The following is a 19,625-nucleotide window of genomic DNA, read 5'->3' on the forward strand; positions in this document are numbered from 1 at the left end:
TTTCCCTCAGTTCATATGTTGTTCAGAGTTTTTTTTTTTTTTTTTTAATTTCTTGTCAGGTCTTTTTGGTAGCACCATGCTGGCTAGCTCAAAAATGTTTACTCTTCTTCAGTATCTGCAAGAGTATCTACCTCTACTGCTTCTTCTTTGGTCACCTCTATCCAAAGTTCTATACCAAGATGTTTAGAAACTCAAACTTTATGCTTGGAAATTATGGAGTTCTGTGCCTGACATAAGGGTTTAACTTCTAAAAATACTTTGTATTTAAATAAATCTAGGGCCCTTTGTCAACAGAAATAGCACACTTGTTGTCAGTGGTGTATCAAAATGAAATTAAACCCACTTCATTCTAAGGTATCTACCATATTCCTTTTTTTTTTAAGAGGTGTTTCTTTGTCTACTGTTAACTTGTGTAAGGCATCCTTATTAACTACTTTTTGATATTTCAAACAGAGGAAGGTTTTTGTCTTCTCAGTGATTTTTGGCCTACTGAAACCTTTTCATGTTCTTTAATCCAAACAGCCTTTTCAATTGCCTAATTGAGATTTTTAGGTTGTTTTACATATGTTGTATTGCCATCCCTTTGAGGCTTTAGCCTCCTGTTGTTTGTATCATTTTTTGCTTAATTTATATTTATAGTTGTTGGTATGTGGACATTGTTGGTCAAAGTTGTTTGCAATAGGACTCTTTTTATCTTTCCACCTACGTTCTGCTTAATCCAAATAGGTCCTTCCTTTCAAAGACTCTGGCACCTATAGAAGGCACAAGTCCTTCTCATCAAATCATTTGCCAGCCATGTTCTTCCTTTATGACCCTTTAATTCCTGATTGTTTGTTATATCTTGTCAGGACTTTCAGGTGGTCTGTGGCTTCTGATAACTCATTTAGGGGTACTAGAAATTGACTATTTATTCATTGGGATCCTTCAGTTTCCCATGATTTATATTCCATTACCTTAACAAATTGATTCACATTGCCTACTCTGTATTATTTTTACAGGAGAGAAATCTGTTTTGAGGCACTTCTTACCAGAGTTGTCATATTTTCTGAAAACATAATGTGCCCTGGTATGTGAACTTCCCCAACACTTTCATCTCTTATTACTAACATTATTGTACAGTTTCTTCTTCTGATGTTTTTGACTATCCAGTGCAACGTTTTTGACCACATATGTTAGATTTTAACAAGGGATTAGTAATTTTTTACATTATATGATCTCTTTCTATCAAGAATCCCTTTACGTTTCACTGAACCCTAATTTGTGGCAAATGGTGCTCAGGCAGATGTGCTTTTATCATTTTAGTTCTGCACTAGCAACTACTTTTACTATATTTACTATAGGTTACAACAGGCTTTGTAGAAATGAGGTGTTCTGTAAGGCCACCTAAATACTTCTTAGGTAATGGTATTATCATATTTTCATGGACTGTAGTGAGTAAAGCTAAAGGGCATTCTGCCTGTTCCTACTATTTATCAGATTGAATAAATTAGGGTTTGTTTGCTTTTAAAGCTTTAGAGAACTTGGTTCATCTATTGCACTGTTTCCAGAGCACTGTTCTGCAGTACTCTCCAATGCACATTACCCTCAGATTCTACTCGTGTAGTTAGAGGGACCTTACCACACTGTTTCCAGATATTGGAGTGGTGGACAAAGGCTTTTCCTTTAAAGTGTTCAAGTGAATTTGGCAAAGTAAAGCCCCTGGATGTTTTCCCCAGAGTACTGGTAGGAGTGACACCAGCCTACATGGAAGCATACTTGTAATACTAGTTTAGTTTTGACAGAAAGCTATCCAATTGGTGGATGATTGACCCTTGATTTTGATTAATTTCAGTTTAGTATATTGTTCATAGGAGTTCCACTAACTCATAATTATGAATGCAAAATGATTTATGCTTGGTCCTTCATTGAACACAGTGTTCCATGCTTTCTACATATTTCTGGGGGCAAGTAAAATTGGAGATGGAGGATGAATCTTTATTATTTCAGACTGGTAGAGTACAGCATATGTGATCCCATAATTCTCAGCTTTGGGTGTTTCCTTTCAAGCTTCATTTTTTAGGAGAAGGTTTGTCTGTTTCAGTATTGCTTACTTTCTCATTATGATTTGGGTAGTTTGGAAAGCTTCACTCCAGGGCTGCAGGTTGGGACCTGATCATATGTAAATCTGTATCTAACATTGTGGTCCAATTGCTGAAGCCACCAATGTAGGATATAGGGACTAAGACTCCTGTGAGGTGGAACCTCAGCTGTCTGGTTTGAGCTGGTCTATAGTAATGATCACTCATGTACAACTCCTCCCTTGATGTAAGAAATGCTCTCTTGATGAAGAGCATACCCATTTTTAATGTTGTGCTGTTCCTTGACTTGGATACCACTATCTTGGTATGTCCATGGTCTGACCAGATCCTTTCTGTATGGATAATGCTCTCACTGATCCTTCCACTTTTTCAGTGTGGCATTCTAGCTGTAGTGTCAGTGGATGGTAAGTATGTTTTTAAAGTTAATATTTTTCTAAATTGGAAATGTATTTCCAGTAATAATTAACAATAACAACAGATAAGCAAACAACAATCTATAAACATAAGGAAGAGTTTTATTGATGGTAAAAGATACTGTATGTTTTGACAACATATTGATCTGTTTTTTTCAGAAGTAAACTTTCTTTATGCTTATAAATTGTTGTTTGCCTACCAATTGTTATGTTCCCATAACTAACTGAAATGCCACCCAATGGGCAGCTGTTTGTGCCAGTAATTACAAATTATAGTCTTCACTTTTTGGAAAAAGTGAACATTTTCTAAAAAGGATTTTTGCAGAAAGTACTGCATGGTAAAAGTGATGGGATTGAGCTGATATAAACAGCAATGTTTTTATATATTAAAAGTGGTACTGTTTATTGATAAAATATGTTTTAAGAACTCCATTTTTGTAATAATGTATTTACAAATTACATCAATAAAGACATACTGAGATACAGTTTTAGTGAAAGTTGTGTTATTATTGAGAAGAATATTTTTGTTTAAAATTTTAATTTGTGATAATTAAATGGATATTACACATACTGTAGTTATTTTTTGTCTGAATTTTGATTACCCAATGCATGAAAGATTATTATTGATTTTTGTTTCTGGTGCCATTCAGTAAATGACGCTGCATTATATTTATTATTTTGGTTGTATACATATATACTTGCTATGTCTGTTGTAATAAGTTGTTTGTTTATTCAAAGTATTTATAATTTTATTCATCAGTTGTCTACCAGTGGCCATTTCCAGTTGGAGTTTTATTACTTCTCATGTTTCCCTTAAATCCAAATTTATTTTTTAAATGCTTGTTTTGCATTTTCAAGATTTACTCTTTATCACCTTTTATAGACTGTATTTCATTTAATGTTCAAAACAGTAGTTCTGTAATTCTTCTCAACTGACTAATTTGTGAAAATGAAGTATATATTGCATAAACATAAAACATAATGAGTAATTCATATATAATAACATGAATAGTGTATATAATTGTTGAGGATGCTAAGCAGTTGCTTTAACTGGATAGTACCTGTTTTCTTCTGTATGCTTACTGATTGAATAATTTATTAGACTGTTTAAACCTAACACAGTAACTTAAAACGTAAAGTGTCTTAGCAAGAGTGACTAGCACTATCCAACTGACAGATTATTCTCATTCAAGCTAAAAGGTGGTTGTTATCTCAGGGTATCACCTGAACTACTTTTTGAGGAAATTGCTGTACACCTTTTTTAACAACATAGAGTGTTACAACCATATTCCCACAAGTATACCAGGTGTTATTTCTAATGAATGACAAAGAAGAAAGGCAGCTAGAAAGAAACTACTTATCTTTTTTGACCATGTATTATGTGAAAACTATACATACCAGTTTAACTAACTAGTTCCAAAAAAATATAATGTTAAAATAAGGTGGAAAATGCATGGTATGTTTGTGTATGATGTCTTCAAAGTCAGAAGTTTACAACTTTCATACAATGATTGCTCAGTAAAGCAAGATTTCAGGTAAAAATCACATACTTTTACTATAATACAGCATCTACTATTGTTTACAGTTTTCTTTGGTGTAAATTTAGGATTCTCTTCTACTAAGAATTTAGGTAATCTTAGAAAAAGGATGACTGGTATTTTGGAGTAAATTGAATCCTTTAGTTTCAATTTTTTATTTTAATCTTTCAGTCAGTCATTTATCTTTTCTATTTTTCATAGACAAGTGCTATTCGAATAATGGTGTCTAGTGAGAATGCTACACAATATTCACCTGTCATGTTTGTAGTGAAGCAGGATACAGGAATTTTTTCATGGCAGGTTCCAATGGTCATGGAAAGTATGTAAGTGATATGAAATTACTTGTTAGAAAGTTTATAATATAGAAAAAACTTTTGTTTTTCAGCTTTTGTGAATTTCTGTATACAGGAGTGTGTGTTGATACCTTACAAAGAGGATTTTACTTATGCTGCTTACTTTCTGTATACATACAGTTTCTTGTGCACAGTGGGGACTACTTGCTGTTGTGGTTTTAGCATTATTACTGATTTCCAATAAAACTGATGCATGTGAGAAATTACTTTGCTATATTATTCTTTTACAAGGGTATCAGCTTTTAAAGTTATCTTGGTTGCTATGATTGCTAATGGTGTTGCACACTTTTAAATATTCTTTCATGTAAAAAAACTATATGCCATTTTGTATCTGCATTATGTTTTTCTCATTCCAACTTGAATATACAATTGTAGAAAGTGACTGGAATCAGGTTATTTAATTGTATTAAATTATGATATGTTAATAACATAAAGTTTGTTAATTAGAAAACAATGGTTAAATGGTAATAAAGGTAGATTTTGATATTTGTAATTTGGAACACATTATCAAATGGGGTTTGAACCTTTAGTTGCATTTGTTTGCAAAACTTATTTATGAAGTCACCATAATTACTAGTTTATACATGATTGAAAACCCCTTTACTTTACAGCTACTTTATATTAATTAAATAGTGGTTTAAGAATGAAAGATGGATTTGCTTACTTCATTCTTAAGATAAATTTATAATGAAAGTGTAAACTTGTGCTGTCCTAATGATTTAAAATTATGAAAGGTATATGAAAGATTTTACAGTTTCAATTGGATTTTGAAACTACTTCATGGTTTCAATTTGAAATAATTTTGGCCAAAACTAAAGTGATTTTGAAATCATTTGAAGACTTGTTATCATTTTGAATCTACATGAATTAGAACACTGGTAAAAATATTGAATAGAATAAAAATACTTCAAATTAAATCAAAATATACCCTTTGTTATTAAATGATAGTCTTGAATAATTCAGTTAGTTGAATAGCAAGCAACAATCTCATGATCTGTACCAATAATTCTGACCTTTTGTGGAGACCAGCTGCCTCCTAGGAGGTAGAAGAGAGTTCCTTTATTGATGTTAACACTGGGCTTCTGGTTGTATATTGTCCTGCTAATCCACCAAATATTGCATTTTCTAGATGAAGAACAGACTTACTCCTGCTGAATGTTGATGAAGACCTTCCATGACTGCCATTTTTACCTTTTCAATGCAGATGGGGAATGATATCCTGCCAACAGAGTTGTGTCAAACTTGTTACATGCTTGTCTCTTGTAAGCTTATTAGATTCCTTGTTTAGCTTCATACATGCATCTTGGAGATGGTCTTACTGTGCTTTGGTTCTTTTCACCTATTCTGGTGATTAACCAGCCTGAATGTTTTGCAATACTGCCTGCAGGTTAGTGTAAAATGTCATATCTGTGACACTATTTTTGTTCAATGCTTTCAGCGATCCAGAAAGGAATTTGCTTAATGGCTTCTAACTCTCATCTTTCTGCTTCTTGTGGGAAACCTGAAGGTTCCACTATCTATATGCAGAATGTTTTTGCTCTGTGAAATGCTGGGTGCCAAATCAGCTGTCTCACTGTCTGTAGTGTGGGAACCACCTGTGTCTATGATTTTACTAGGGACAGACTGCTATGGTCTTTAAATGGGTACCAACAGGTTTTATAGATCCTACCAGTGCCAGATATTTATTCAGTATGGTGGTGTTTGAGTTCTGGTGGTTGCTTTATGACATTTGTCACCCATAATTGTCTTCTAAGGTGCCTTTGAAGCAATTCATTTCTTGGATGATGTAATCTGTTCATATGTATAAAGCCAGTGTTTGCCACAATATAAGGTTACATTTAAACATTCTGCAATACATCTTGGTAAAGAAAATATTCTTGTCCCTGGACTTATGCGAATTGATTAAAGGAAGACAAGCAGTTAATGAACCTGGTAAAAAGCAACCCCCCTCATATAGACATAGTATTTTTTTCATTGTGCGTCATACGTTGTGTCTAGTTTGTTTCTCTTGTAAATGCATTCAATTTAGTTAAATTCTGATTTACTTTCCTTCAGTTATAAATTAGACGTATGTAATACAGTTTTGGAGATAAATTACATTGAAATCTTTGTTTCATTTCTTAATTCCTTGGAAGGTTTCAACTAAACATCCTTTTTTTATAATTTCTCCATTTTTAAATTTTTTTATATTTTTGTTTAAAGTGTAATTTTATTTTCAATCAATAGGTCTTCATAGATTTCTTTAGTTTTGTTATGTTGTTATGAATATATTGTTTAAATTTTGTGTGTGTGTATTGTATTCCTGTCAGAACATCCTGTAGTGGTTTTTCTTTAACTGATAAGCTTTTTTCTGCTTGATAAAAAGGATTTGCTGAACTTCACCAAGAAAGTAAGAAATAAAACTAAAGATTTTTTAAAAGTGATTTACATTCAGAAGCCTGTTTTTCTTTTTTTATTCTACCACTTTTACAATTTTTCAATTTATGCACATTATATTCCATTGTGGTTAAAAGGCCAACATAAATAAATTTAAAATACCAGAAACATGAAATATTTTAAAGGTTTTTGGTTGGTACTGATTAATAATAACATTTAAGAATCTTAAATTTAGTGAAAGTAAAATATTCTTCTCAGAAATTGCGAATAAATTTCTTTAAGCTTTAGTTTACTTTACAATTCACACTGTTTATGCAATTATATGTTTGTTTCTTTTACATTAATTGTTGTAAAGCTTTGAAGTATGTTTGCATAAAAAATTTTAGCTGATTGCATATTTTTGTACCAGACAGAAATATATACACTGCTGGTCAAAATCTTATGGCCCATGAACATAAAGACATAATATGCACTTTGCATTGTTAGACTCAACCACTTATTTAATTAGAGCTTCAAAGATGAAAATAAGAAAAGGAAAAAATAAAAATAAAAAAACCTTTTAGTATTTAATAGGGAAAAACGTGAACACTATGAAATTAGCCTAAATACTGGCTGGTCAAACGTTTAAGACCATACCATAAAGAAGTCCTAAACAGGATAGGAAATGCCCAACAAGAGGTCTCAGTAGTGAGTTGCATGGCTGTCATTGCAAATAACTTCAATCATTCGCTTTGGTATGGTCAATATAAGCATTTGCAGAAGGCTGGCTGGAATGTTATTCCAAGTGGTGAAGATGGCTTCACGAAGATCATCCACTGTTTGGAATTGATGTCCCTTTCTATAGACTTTTCTTGCTATCTACCCCCAAACACTTTCAGTGGGGTTCAGTTTGGGTGAACACACTGGATGGTCCAAAAGAATCATGTTATTTGCCATGAAAAAGTCCTTTGTCCTGCAGGTATTGTTGATTGCAATGTTGTCCTGCTGAAAGAGCTAGTTATTTACTCACAAGCGAGGGCTTTCAGTCAATAAGGATGCTCTTTCCAACATGCCAATGTAGCCAGCTACTGTTTGATCCCCCTGTATAATCTGAAGCTCCATTGCTCCATGGAAAGAGAAAGCACCCCAGATCATGATGGAACTTCCTGCACTGTGTCATGCAGAAAATGTCTCCAGTAGGATATCCTTATTTTGCCAGTAATGTTGGAAGCCATCTGGACCATTCAGGTTAAATTTTGTTACAGAGAACAAAAACCTCATCCACTTTTCTGTGTCCCATGTTTGGTGCTCCTCAGCAAAGTTTAACTGATCTGTTTCGTGGTGTGGAAGGAGGCGTGACCTTTGAAGACGTTTACGGTTTTTAAAGCCTTTTTCTTGTAGATGCTGTTTTATTGTTCTTGAACTGCATTCTGCTTCCATAAGGGCATTAATCTGGTTCGACAATTGGCTGGTGTCTTGCCGGACAACCCGTCAATTCCTCCTGCTCAACGCCAGTGAAATTTTCTTTGGTTGATCACTTGAAATTCTTGTTGTGTATCCTTCAAGGTCTTTTAAGAAATTTGCAACAGCAGTTTTAATATTCCTAATCTCACCAGTGATGGCACATTGAGAGAGACCTTGCTTTTGCAGCTTGACAATTCTGCCGCTTTCAAACTTTTTAGCCTTTGTCATGTTTTTACCCAATGTAATACAAGAGATGTGAGTGGAAGATGTTGACAATGCTAATGCTTGAACACAAATGACTAAATTTTGTAATGTGTTTACCTATTAATGCTTCGTTTCAGTATGGTCTTCAACTTTTGACCGGCTAGTATCTAGGCTAATTTCATTGTGTTTACATTTTCCCTATTAAATGCTAAAAAAGTTTTTCTTTTATTTTCCCTTTTCTTATTTTCTGCTTTTGAAGCTCTAATCAAATAAGTGGTTGAGTCTAACAATACAAAATGCATATTTTTTCTTTATGTTCATTGCCCTTAAGATTTTGGCCAGCAGTGTATTTGGGGTATAGCTGTTTTAGTAGTAGCCTACGTAAGAGAGTGAAAAGTTGTTTGGCATACTAAATAATGTTTTGGTTTTTTCTTCTTAAAATAATTATAACATTTCTCTTCTTTCTTCTATTTGTAGTATGTGTCCAACAAAACTGCAAAAGTTGAAAACTGAAATAAAATATTTCTTTATATCCAGTGACTTTACATAGATTGCTATGCTAATCTTGACATTCTGGATTTTAAAGTACGTGTATAAAGACATACATACACTTACATGTATTTTATAATTTACTTTTCAGTTGAAGATTGATTTACATCAGAGACATTGTAGAGTTGTCTATCCAGTTAAAGAAAAAACAAATTGTAAAGAAATATAACGTTCATCCAGTTATTTATGTGTTTTTTCAATTTAATTTACATAACTCCAGGATGTGTACTTTTATCTTATCTCTATCACTTCTTCATTGGGTAGATTTTTCTGTGACAGGAAGTATAAGTACATTTCACACACACACTAATATAACACTAACTACTTAAATATGTGAAATAAATAAAAATTATTTGCTTCTTTGTAAAACTAATTACTGTAGGCAAGCAGTATCAATAGAACATTGTTATAGTGTTATATATAAAATAAAGGTAATTTATAAATCAAGTGAAATATATTTTATGACTGTATGTATACTGTGCATATTTTTGTTATTAATTCTAATTTTTTTAAGTATATATGTGTTAATACTTTTTGAATTTCAGACATGAATATACACATGTCAGTAGAACCTTATGCCCTATACAGAATTATAAGAATACTTATCAACCTATTCCACCGGGTAACCAAAGTATATATGTTGACGTATCTTCGTCGTCTGAAACACCTGTGCCTTTTCTACTAAGAATGACTGCTATCCCTGAGTTTGTTCTCAAGTATGTGTATATTCTAATATTTTTGTACTTTTTGCACCTTTTTTAAACAAGTTTTCATATTTTTGATCAAGTTTTATGTTGTTTTAAACATATTTTCTGTGTAGCAGATACTGAGTTTTGAAATATTTTTGTGCTCGAAAATTAACAGCATTCAAAACTCCAAATAAGTGGATTTGGAAATATAGTATAAATTACAGAAATTTATTGGTTATGGGAAGACTTATAAAATTATTATACTAATTATTATACTAAATTAAGTTAAAAATTTTAAACTTGTTGATTATCATGTTATACAAATAATCATGGCATCAAAACATAGTTAATAATTCAAGTCTTAATATTATACAAGTTTAAAATTTAATTTTTGAAGAAAATGTTTTAAAAAATTCTCAATCTCCTCTATTGTGAGAATTGGGACATTTTCTTTCTTGGTGTTACCTCTTCTCTAAATTAGTTAACATCTTTTAGAAAAGTATATAATTTAATGTAAATTATTACTATAACGTAGTTATTGTTCAAGCAAAGCATAATTTTTCTAACCTTTAATGTTATTTAGTTACAGAGCCATAATCTCAAGAACCAGATCTCTCTTGCCATGCCTACTTGTCACATCCTCTCTTTCACAACTTGCCAGTTGTTCTTATGAATCTTTAATATTACATTATTTATAACCAATGAAAAGCTAGAGTTTCAATTTATCAAATTATATATTATATTATGCTGTTTTCTGTGTAGAGAATTGTCTGTTTCACTTCCAGTTCAAACCTTATTCTTGTGAGAAACAAGTTAACTAGCTCAGCTGAATTTTTAACTGTTCTTATTGCATTGTTAGAAAGGAGAAAAATTATGATACTTATAGGGCATTGTCTACTTTTTACATGTTGTTATTCTGTGTCCTTAGGTGCATTATTTAATTAATTAAAAGTTATTCCAAAACATACATACTTCCAGTGGTACTTAAAGCTATTCCTCAGTGTTCAGGTTTTCGACTTTACCCATCAAAGTATTGGTCTTGTATGCTCTGGACTTTTATACCCCACTTAAATACCCTTGACAACATTTGTCTCATGTTCTTCTCCATCTATATCAATGTGCTCTCTATCTTGGTACTGTATATAAGTACCTCACTTGGATAATGAAATTACTTATTCTAAACAAAATGTGTGGTGATGGGTTTTTCTGATACAGCTCTGTGCTTGGTTTTTTATTGATTGTACTTTTGGTGTTGTTTTGTGGATTTCAATACAGCTATGATCTTCTAAAGAAAAAGGGATTTTATGGGCTCTTTTTGTACATGAATTTCTCTGTTACTCTAGCCAGCATGGAGGCTGATCAGACCTCCCCTATTCCACCTCTATTAACCAGTGTTTCTTAACAGTTGGGGGAAGGGGGGAATCACTCTTGGTTTAGGCTGTTCGTGATTTGCTTTATTTTAAGATGGAGACATATATTTGACCCGGTTGTGTCACACCTGGGGTTTATAGGCTGTTTTTATTAATGTTTTGAGACATTCTGGGGAGGATTTTTGACATTTTCCTTTAATCAGTTGACTTATTGCAAGGCCAACCTGGATCAACAACCTCCTGCTCCTTTTTTTCAGTTAATCACTCATGTTTGGTAGGTTTGAGTGCTTTCACCAGTTGCCTTTAAGTCTACTCCTTTCTTCATTGTGGTTATGAGGTTATTTAGTTTTTTCCTCTAATTCTACATTGCCGTTCATGCTTGGACATTTTATACTCAGTTACATGGGGAAATAGCTATATCATATTCCCCATGTTTGTTGTAATGGCATGCTTTAACTTATTACCACCAGGAGGGTATCTAATTAGATTCACAAAAGTTGAACACATTTTGGACATGTGGTCTCCAGAGTGGAGCCTCGATCTTACTCTCTGATGGTCAGGAGGTGACTGATGTCCAGAGCATCGCCGATACTGTAGGTGAAAGCTTTTGCTGGGTATCTAGCACTTCTGCTTGTTCCTCCACCTTCTTAGCCACCAAGACACGGGCGGAGCATTCACATCTTTCCTTTTGAACTTACTGTCTCTTTGACTATAATCATCCCTTTACACTGGTGGAACTGAAAATGGCCCTTCATCGGTCTGGCAGTACATCTGTTGGACCAGATGATGTACACTATGACATGCTGCACCATTTATCTCTTGCTTCTCTTGATATTCTTCTAATTGTTTTTAACTGGATCTGGCAGGAGAATGTTTTTTCTAATGCCTGGTGCCAGGCTCTTATCTTATCTAAGCTAGGGAACAGACGATCTGCTATTGCTTCTTTTGTCCTTCACATCCAGGCATAATTGGATGAATTGGGTCTGTCCTTGGATAAAATTGCAGAATCCTCTGGTCAGCCCATCCCACCATGGCTTATCACATTCCCCAAATGTGATGTTTCTTTAAGTCATCTGAGAAAAGCAGATACTCCTGATTGGAAGTACTGTCTTTTATTTACTGAACATCTTTCAAAAAATATTTCCATTTCAATTTAAACGGATGGTTTCAAATCAGGTGACTCTGTGGGCTCTGCCATGGTTTGTTGCAGTTCAGTGGTTGCACGTAGAATCCCCTCTACAGCTTCTGTGTTCGCTGCTGAACTGTACACCATATCTCTTGCCCTGGATCATATTGAAGCTAAGCAGTACTCAAACTGCACTGTTTATACTGACTCGCTTAGCTCTCTACTGGCCCTGGAATCGCTTCACATTGGTTCACACCCAGTTCTTGCTGATATTCTAAACTGACTGGTCCATTTCTCGTTAACTGCTACTTCTATCCAGCTTTTCTGGATACCATGCCATGTTGGTATTCGAGGGAATGAGCTTGCAGACATGGCAGCAAAATCTATCTGCTCTGGCACTATCACCACTGTGCCTATTCCGTACATGGACTATGGTCCTGTATTCAAGGCTTGGCTCTGTGCCAGCTGACAGTTTACTTGGAGTGAGCAAAGCAAAAACAAGCTTTTCCAAAAAAGAAAACCCTATATTGGACTTTGGCCGTCTTGTTTCCGTAAGGATCGGAAAGAGGAAGTTGTTCTAACTACACTACACATTGGTGACAGTTTTATTAACTTGTTGTTTTCTTTTATCTGGGTTCGATGCACCAATGTGTAGTTTGTGTAACACTCAGATCACTATAAGCCACATTTTACTTTCTTGCCATCGTTCTTGCCAACGAGCCGTTTTTGCATATAAATTTCTCAACGACGGCACTATTTTGAACACGTTCTGTCCCAAGGTTTGACTTTAACATTAGACAGTGTTATTTGTGTCGATAACACTGTCCACCTTGATAAAGTTTTTAGTTTTTTATTGGCCATTAATCTTTTTAATCTCATTTAAGTGTTTTATATTTCTTCATTAAACCTTTTTTATTGTGGTTCCCTTTTAAGAGTCACAATCTCTCTTGTTCGATTTGAAATTGGAAAATGGCCGTAACATTAAATAACTGAAAAGGCCAACTTCAGGTGACTAACGATGCTGTTTGAACTTCCTGTTAGTTGTCCTGGCAAGTTATTATCACAATTTTGTTGCATGCCTTTTAACACTTTTATTATTTTACCCTTTGATAATGGCTGCAATGACACATAATTCAAAACCAGGACTGGAAAGGCCAAATTCATGTGACTGACAGTGGTTCCTGTACTTACCTGTTAGTCTTCCTGGCGGGTTATCATAGTTACCATTATGCTACAGAATGTCCTTCATAACTTCTCTTTCTGTAGTTTCTCTCTTAAATTTGTACACTGGATGTCAACATTGGTTTTATGCCATTTATGTTTTTAATTGCTGTATTGTTTTACCTTCATTTCCTTTTATGAATTTTACTACATTTACTTTATTTTTACCTTTTTATCGGATGCTTAGTAAGTTATTATTACAATTTTGCTACATGTCTTTTAAAAATTTTATTACTTTACCTTTTGATAATGGCTGTAATGACACATAACCCAGTACCAGGACTGGAAAGGCCAACTTAAGGTGACTGGTGGTGGTTCTTGTATTTACCTGTTAGTCTTCCTGGCAGGTTATGGTAATTACCATTATGCTACAGAAAGTCTTTTACACCTTCTTTTACTCTGGTTTCTCTCTTAACATTGTAGACTAGATGTAAACATTGGTTTTATGCTATTTATGTTTTTCAATGCTGTTTTGTTTTACCTTCATTTCCTTTTATGAATTTTACTATATTTACTTTTACTGGACATTTGGTGCAGATAGCCTAGCTGCTTTGTGCCATAAAACACTAAATCAACCAATCATTAAACTTATTTTCACCACAAATCCACAGGACTCTGGGTTCTAGCATTGGGGTTGGATATTCAGTTCACATTTTTCTCACCTTTCTCCTTCTGTGGAATTTCCATTTCCATCAGATCAGCTGAGTGTGGTTCTGTTCTGAAGTTGCAAAGTCAGTCAAAGGGGTGGTATTCCTGTCTTTTGTTATGCTGAAAAAAATGGAAGATCGGTATTCAAATGTCGATCTTTCTCACCTTAACCAATTCTTGGATCCTTCTTGGTTCACCTTGGAGCCATTTCTTAGCCTACAGTGGCATTTTTATCTAGGTTTCTGGATGACCAAGTTCTATGTTTCTGATGCACTCCTTCACATTTCTGTAATTAAGAAATCCTTCTAACTTCTATATTTTGTGCATAAGTGCCAGGTTCTGCAGTTCAGGATTCTTCTATCTGTCCTAACATCCATACCATATGTCTTTTTGGGGGTAGTACTAGTGTTTCTTGTCACTTTCATTCTTTTGGTCTTCTAGCACCTTTTCATCATGTAGCAGGAAAGCACACCCTCATTCTGCATTTGGAGGACACTAAAGCTGAATTTCTTTTCAGTACAGAGTAATCTATATTATTGTAGACTTAATACATTGTCCATCTGGAGGGAATAGTCAGATTGTTGCTCATGTCTCCTTCTCCTACTGTATGGATGGCTTTCTCTCTTTGGGATGTTGCATTACTTTAGGATGCACACACATGCTGTCTCTTCTACCATTGGCATTTCTCTTCTACCATTTCTCTTCCCCAAGTTCATTTTTCATAGATGCCGTACTTCAGGGTTGGAGGGACAGATATCAATGGTCAAATCATCCCTCCACATCAACATTTTAGAACTCCTTGCTGTTTGATTGGAGGAAACTTTATTGACTACTTTTCTTTATTCTAAACATTGTAAAGTTTTGACTCTCCAGTGCTGTCTGTCCTTTTCCAATTATTTAGAGTCTTCCTTTTGAAAAAGCCTTTTCTGTTACCCAACTCAGATATTAGGGTTGTATTACATGTTTTGTCTCAACATCCATTTGAGTCTTTATCCTTTTGTAACTGGTATCACCTTTTCTTTAAAGGATAATTTTTATTGTTACTGGCCTGTATATGTTGTTTGCACTACATATGCACAGAACTATTTATCACTCCACTTTAATTCTGCTGTACCCTGATAGGTACTTTTTTTTGTGAAACTGGCAGCCAGGTAAGGGGATAAATCAATTTTCACCAATTATTTTGCCAGATATTTCTCACCTTTACAACTGATCAGACACTTATCATTTGTGATGCCCTGTAGAGCCCTGATGTGTTACGAGTCTCTCACTGACTTGTTTAGGTGATGGAACTTGACTCTTTCTTCACTGAGATCCTTCAGTTTCTTGAGATTTATCCCAAATTACTTTGAGGTAGCTTCACAAATAGATCCTCACTGCTTATTCTGGACTTTTCTTAAGGAAAGTAATGTTCTGGAAGTTGTATCTCATCAGATTTGTCACTTTTCTATGTCTTTAGCTACCCATTTGAATTACCTGCTGTTAGATATCATATGGGGTGGTACATGGCTTTCTCTCACTTCTTCTCTCTCACATTCTTTACATGACCTGGCAGTTTCTTCTGATTTGTTGACTACTCCCTTTGGCCATTTTAACAATGTAAGTTAGATTGTAAGGAGAAATGAGTATTTTTATAAGTGACAGTGTATTGTAAGCATATTTTGGAAGCTAACATTTTCATTTAGTAAGTAGTGATACTTTCTGCTATTTGCACCCTCACACCCTTTCTCTCCACTCAGACCAAGTATTAGAGACTGGGATTGAGTCAGTTTCAAAAAAGTGATAAGTGATAATGTTAACTGCTAACAAACTTTCATAACAGTCAAGTAATCCTGCAGCATATCATCGTGACACAAAATTACATGGTGACAGTAGTTGTAAACTCCCAAATGAAAGTTGCATCCCTGTAGTTGCATACACATGTATAAAGTGAGTTACAAAACCATTTAAACTTTAACCAAAACATTTTAAGTTTTTGCACCATTTAATTACAGTATGTGAGACAAATTGTATACAGACCATTACTTTAGGAAATCTACATGAACTGGTTTTTCTCAAAGGGATACACCAGTAATGATACTGTCACACTAAGTTTGGTATGAAGTAGAAGATTAGCAATTAAGAAAGCTATCAGAGCAGTACTTTTTATGAACCATAATTCTATGGTGTCATTAGTGATTGGATTTATGATTTGAAGATAATGAAATTGTGTAGGTCTAGAAATTTAAGAGCTGTATTAAAATTGTACAATTACACCCTTAACATCACATGTATCACATAAAAATGTTAAGCAGAATAATATAAACGATAAGAGTTCTAGAAAAAAAGAATTGTTTTTGTTACACCAATCCTAAGTACAGATGATATAAAAAACAATTTTGAAATAGCCACTATTAGAGTAACTACATTTTTCCCAAGAAAATGAGAGGATTTTATTTCTTTTAAATAATACATGACCATTATTTAAAAACAACAAAAAAAACAACATAAACATTACTTTTGGAAAATAAGGTTAATTGAGCTTATATCTTCAGGTTTAATAATATATAAAACAAGAGCTCTTTATTTATATCAGTATTACTCTTTTCACCTGCAAGTTGTATTTGTGTACCAAACAAAAGAGTAGTAGCAGTTGTAAGATTGATACAAAACTCTAAATGTTTTAATTGGATAGCTTTTAATTTAAAATTATTTATAAGTAATTGTTGTCATTTTGCATATTATAATATTATTTTCAGTATCAGTTAGATTAATATGAATGCAGATTATCAAAAATTTAAGAACATATAAATTGTGGTTTGAAATTATGATAGATGTACATACTTTTTGAATTATTGTGTACTTTATATACTTTGTATACAACAAGTTTTTATTTTGTTTCAAGTACAAAAATAACAGTTCTGAAAGTAACACTAAATAAATAGGGCATAAAGCAGATCTGTGGTAATTATTTCTTAAAGTATGCCATTCTTAAGATCCAAGACCAGCATATGGGTTACAACAAATCTTACTGTACTTCAGAGTAATAAGTCCATTTTGTAGTTTTAATACCAATACATATTTGTGTAAAATTTGTAGTAGTACAAAATGTCAAAATTGTGATAAGATATTTTAATGTTTATGATTCTGAATGCTCACAGAAAGTCATTGTGTGTTTTTAAGATTTGTAAAGTTGAAGATTTGTCTAAAATATGAAAAGAGCACTTTAATATTTGTGATATAGCAAAATGGAAAACTATTTTTTAATGTCTTTGATAAAGAGAATGATTAGTGCTGGGTTTCATGAGACTTTTTAAAAAAGATTTATTGACATTTAAATCTTAAGATTTAAGAAAAGGATCACAGGTTGTTGAATAGTTTTGTGGTAGCTTAATGTGATTTTTTTAAAACCTTGTATTTTATGTATGACTTCATTAGACATTTTCTGGTAATAATGGATTTCCTTTTTGAAGTTTTGAGTAAAAGATTGTGAAAAAGAAATTGACTTGTCTTCACTGCATTTATGCATATGTAATTTTTTTACTTTAGCAAAACTGTCAGAAAAATTGTAATTTCTTCACAGAATGTTAGGCAATGCCATGTAGTATGTCAGTAAAAGAAGAGATATAAGTATTGTTTTTTGTCTGTTTAGAACGGGAGAGGAAATGCATGTGAAAGTTTCTCCTTCCGAACCTCAATTCTTCCAATACAATTTTCCACCTGACAAAGACCTAGTTTTAGTTCAAATTACATCAGAAGATAGTCTTTGCATCACTGCTTCCATTCAGGACATTGAGGTAAATAGGTTGTTTTCTCACTAGTATGTTGATCTCTAAATTTGTTATTACATTTTGATATGGGATTTTATTTATATGTGTAATTATTTTATTCAACCCTTTTGCTATGGGCTGGGTTTTAATATACACAAGCTTGTCTACACATTTACACATGTTAAGCATTTACACCATAACTTTTGATGTAGCATGTGTATCTTCACAAAATTTGACAGACTTTAAGTAAAAATTACAAGTATTTTGTATGCAAAAAAAATTAGATTTTTAACAAAATGTTTTTACTAAAGATTTGTTTGTGAAAATAGAATTGGTCTCATTACTAGTCTGAATGCAAAGTGATTTGTTGTTATGATTATAAATACTAATATTCATCTCAAAAATCTCAAATATTATTTGTATAATCTTTAAAACCTCCTAAAATGAAAAATTTTAAATGATTGTTTTAGTAAGACTTTATATTTCATGATATTTTCTATACTCAAACTATGCAGGGTCTGTCATTTGACTGACCTCGTATCCATCATAAAAAATTAGGAAATAAATATAAATTATGCTTTTTTTGTGCTAGGATGACTACATATTATAACAAGAAAATACAAATGTTTAACCTTAATTGCTTAAGTCTCATATGCTATATACATTTACACATATATTTATTACTTTTTATTATATTGACCTCCCAGTTGTGCCTAGCTAACATTACATAACTTGCATTGATGCAGTGCATGTGAAATCATGTTATGTATCCAGTAATATAAAACTGACCTCTAGTTTCTCCTGATTTGGCTGTGGTTTTGGACTAGTAGTTTGTAATAGTCATATTTTAATTATCATGCATTATATATGTTTACGTAGGTTAGTACTATTTAGAAATAAATTATTAAACTTATTTTTCAGAAAATATAGAACAATAAATCAAGAAGTAAATCAAACAATTATCTCTTCTTACTATGACCTTTGTACTCTGTTGTTGCTGTACATAGGTTGCTAAGCCTTTTAAAATTTTGCACATAGAGGATATCAGACCAATATATACAGATGAATAACCAAAAAATCATAAATAACTATATCTATACCATAGAACTCCACTATAATTTATCAAGCTCAATAACTAAATTGTACTTAGGTCTTAAGAAAAAGAAACTTCAAGCAGACTAAGGACACAACTTACCTCCTTGAAAGAACATGGTAGACTTTTAAAATTACTGAGAAGACCATTAGGGAAACATTCTAAGTTGTCAATTGGTTGTTCACATGTTATGTATTGAAATAGAGGTATAAGGGAACCTTTTCTAAAAATGGAAAGAGGTGAATGGACCAATGTGTTTGATTCAGTACATAAGCTATATCTCAGCAAAATATAAAGATGTGAGATTCATATTTTATATTCTAGCTTGATAATATTAGTAATTTGAGTTCCTAATCTGTACAAAACTATATACTTAGTATTTTGATATCACAACCATCTAATTTTAACCAGTGCTGCATTCAATATACCATATGATTCACTAAAATCTGAATTTGGATGTGTTCTTCTAATATTTGCTTTTATATTAAAAAATTATCTCACATATAACATTAAAGTTTGAATTATAATACACAGTTTGATTCCAAACTTTGATATAAATATATAAAATAGTATTTCAATAAAATTTTGAATGCAAGTCAACAAATGCAATGATGTAGCCTTTGATCTGTGACCTATCACAAAAGAGTTAACTGTTTGAATCATTATAAACTAAAATTGTGCATTTTCTTGATTTTTAAAATTTGTATATTAATAAGAGTTACTGTAGTTACTTTCCAGTGTTTGATAATATTACGTTTGTCATGAAGTGATTTAT

At 32.8% G+C, this 19,625-nt stretch overlaps 1 protein-coding gene across 5 annotated transcripts in view; it reads left to right on the top strand.

The window, feature by feature from the left end:
• The window catches only part of LOC143225198 (SID1 transmembrane family member 1-like), a 201,657-nt gene that overhangs the window by 8,909 nt on the left and 173,123 nt on the right, over positions 1-19,625 (top strand). For 4 of the 5 annotated variants that reach the window (XM_076454195.1, XM_076454194.1, XM_076454192.1 and 1 more), the window contains exons 2-4: positions 4,231-4,352; positions 9,500-9,670; positions 17,640-17,784. In XM_076454195.1, the coding sequence (XP_076310310.1) occupies positions 4,231-4,352; positions 9,500-9,670; positions 17,640-17,784 (438 nt within the window). The remainder of the gene's footprint in view (positions 1-4,230; positions 4,353-9,499; positions 9,671-17,639; positions 17,785-19,625) is intronic. The other variant, XM_076454196.1, reaches the window with a different exon arrangement.

This window comes from Tachypleus tridentatus, chromosome 9, assembly GCF_004210375.1.
Source record: "Tachypleus tridentatus isolate NWPU-2018 chromosome 9, ASM421037v1, whole genome shotgun sequence".
NCBI lineage: Eukaryota > Metazoa > Arthropoda > Merostomata > Xiphosura > Limulidae > Tachypleus > Tachypleus tridentatus.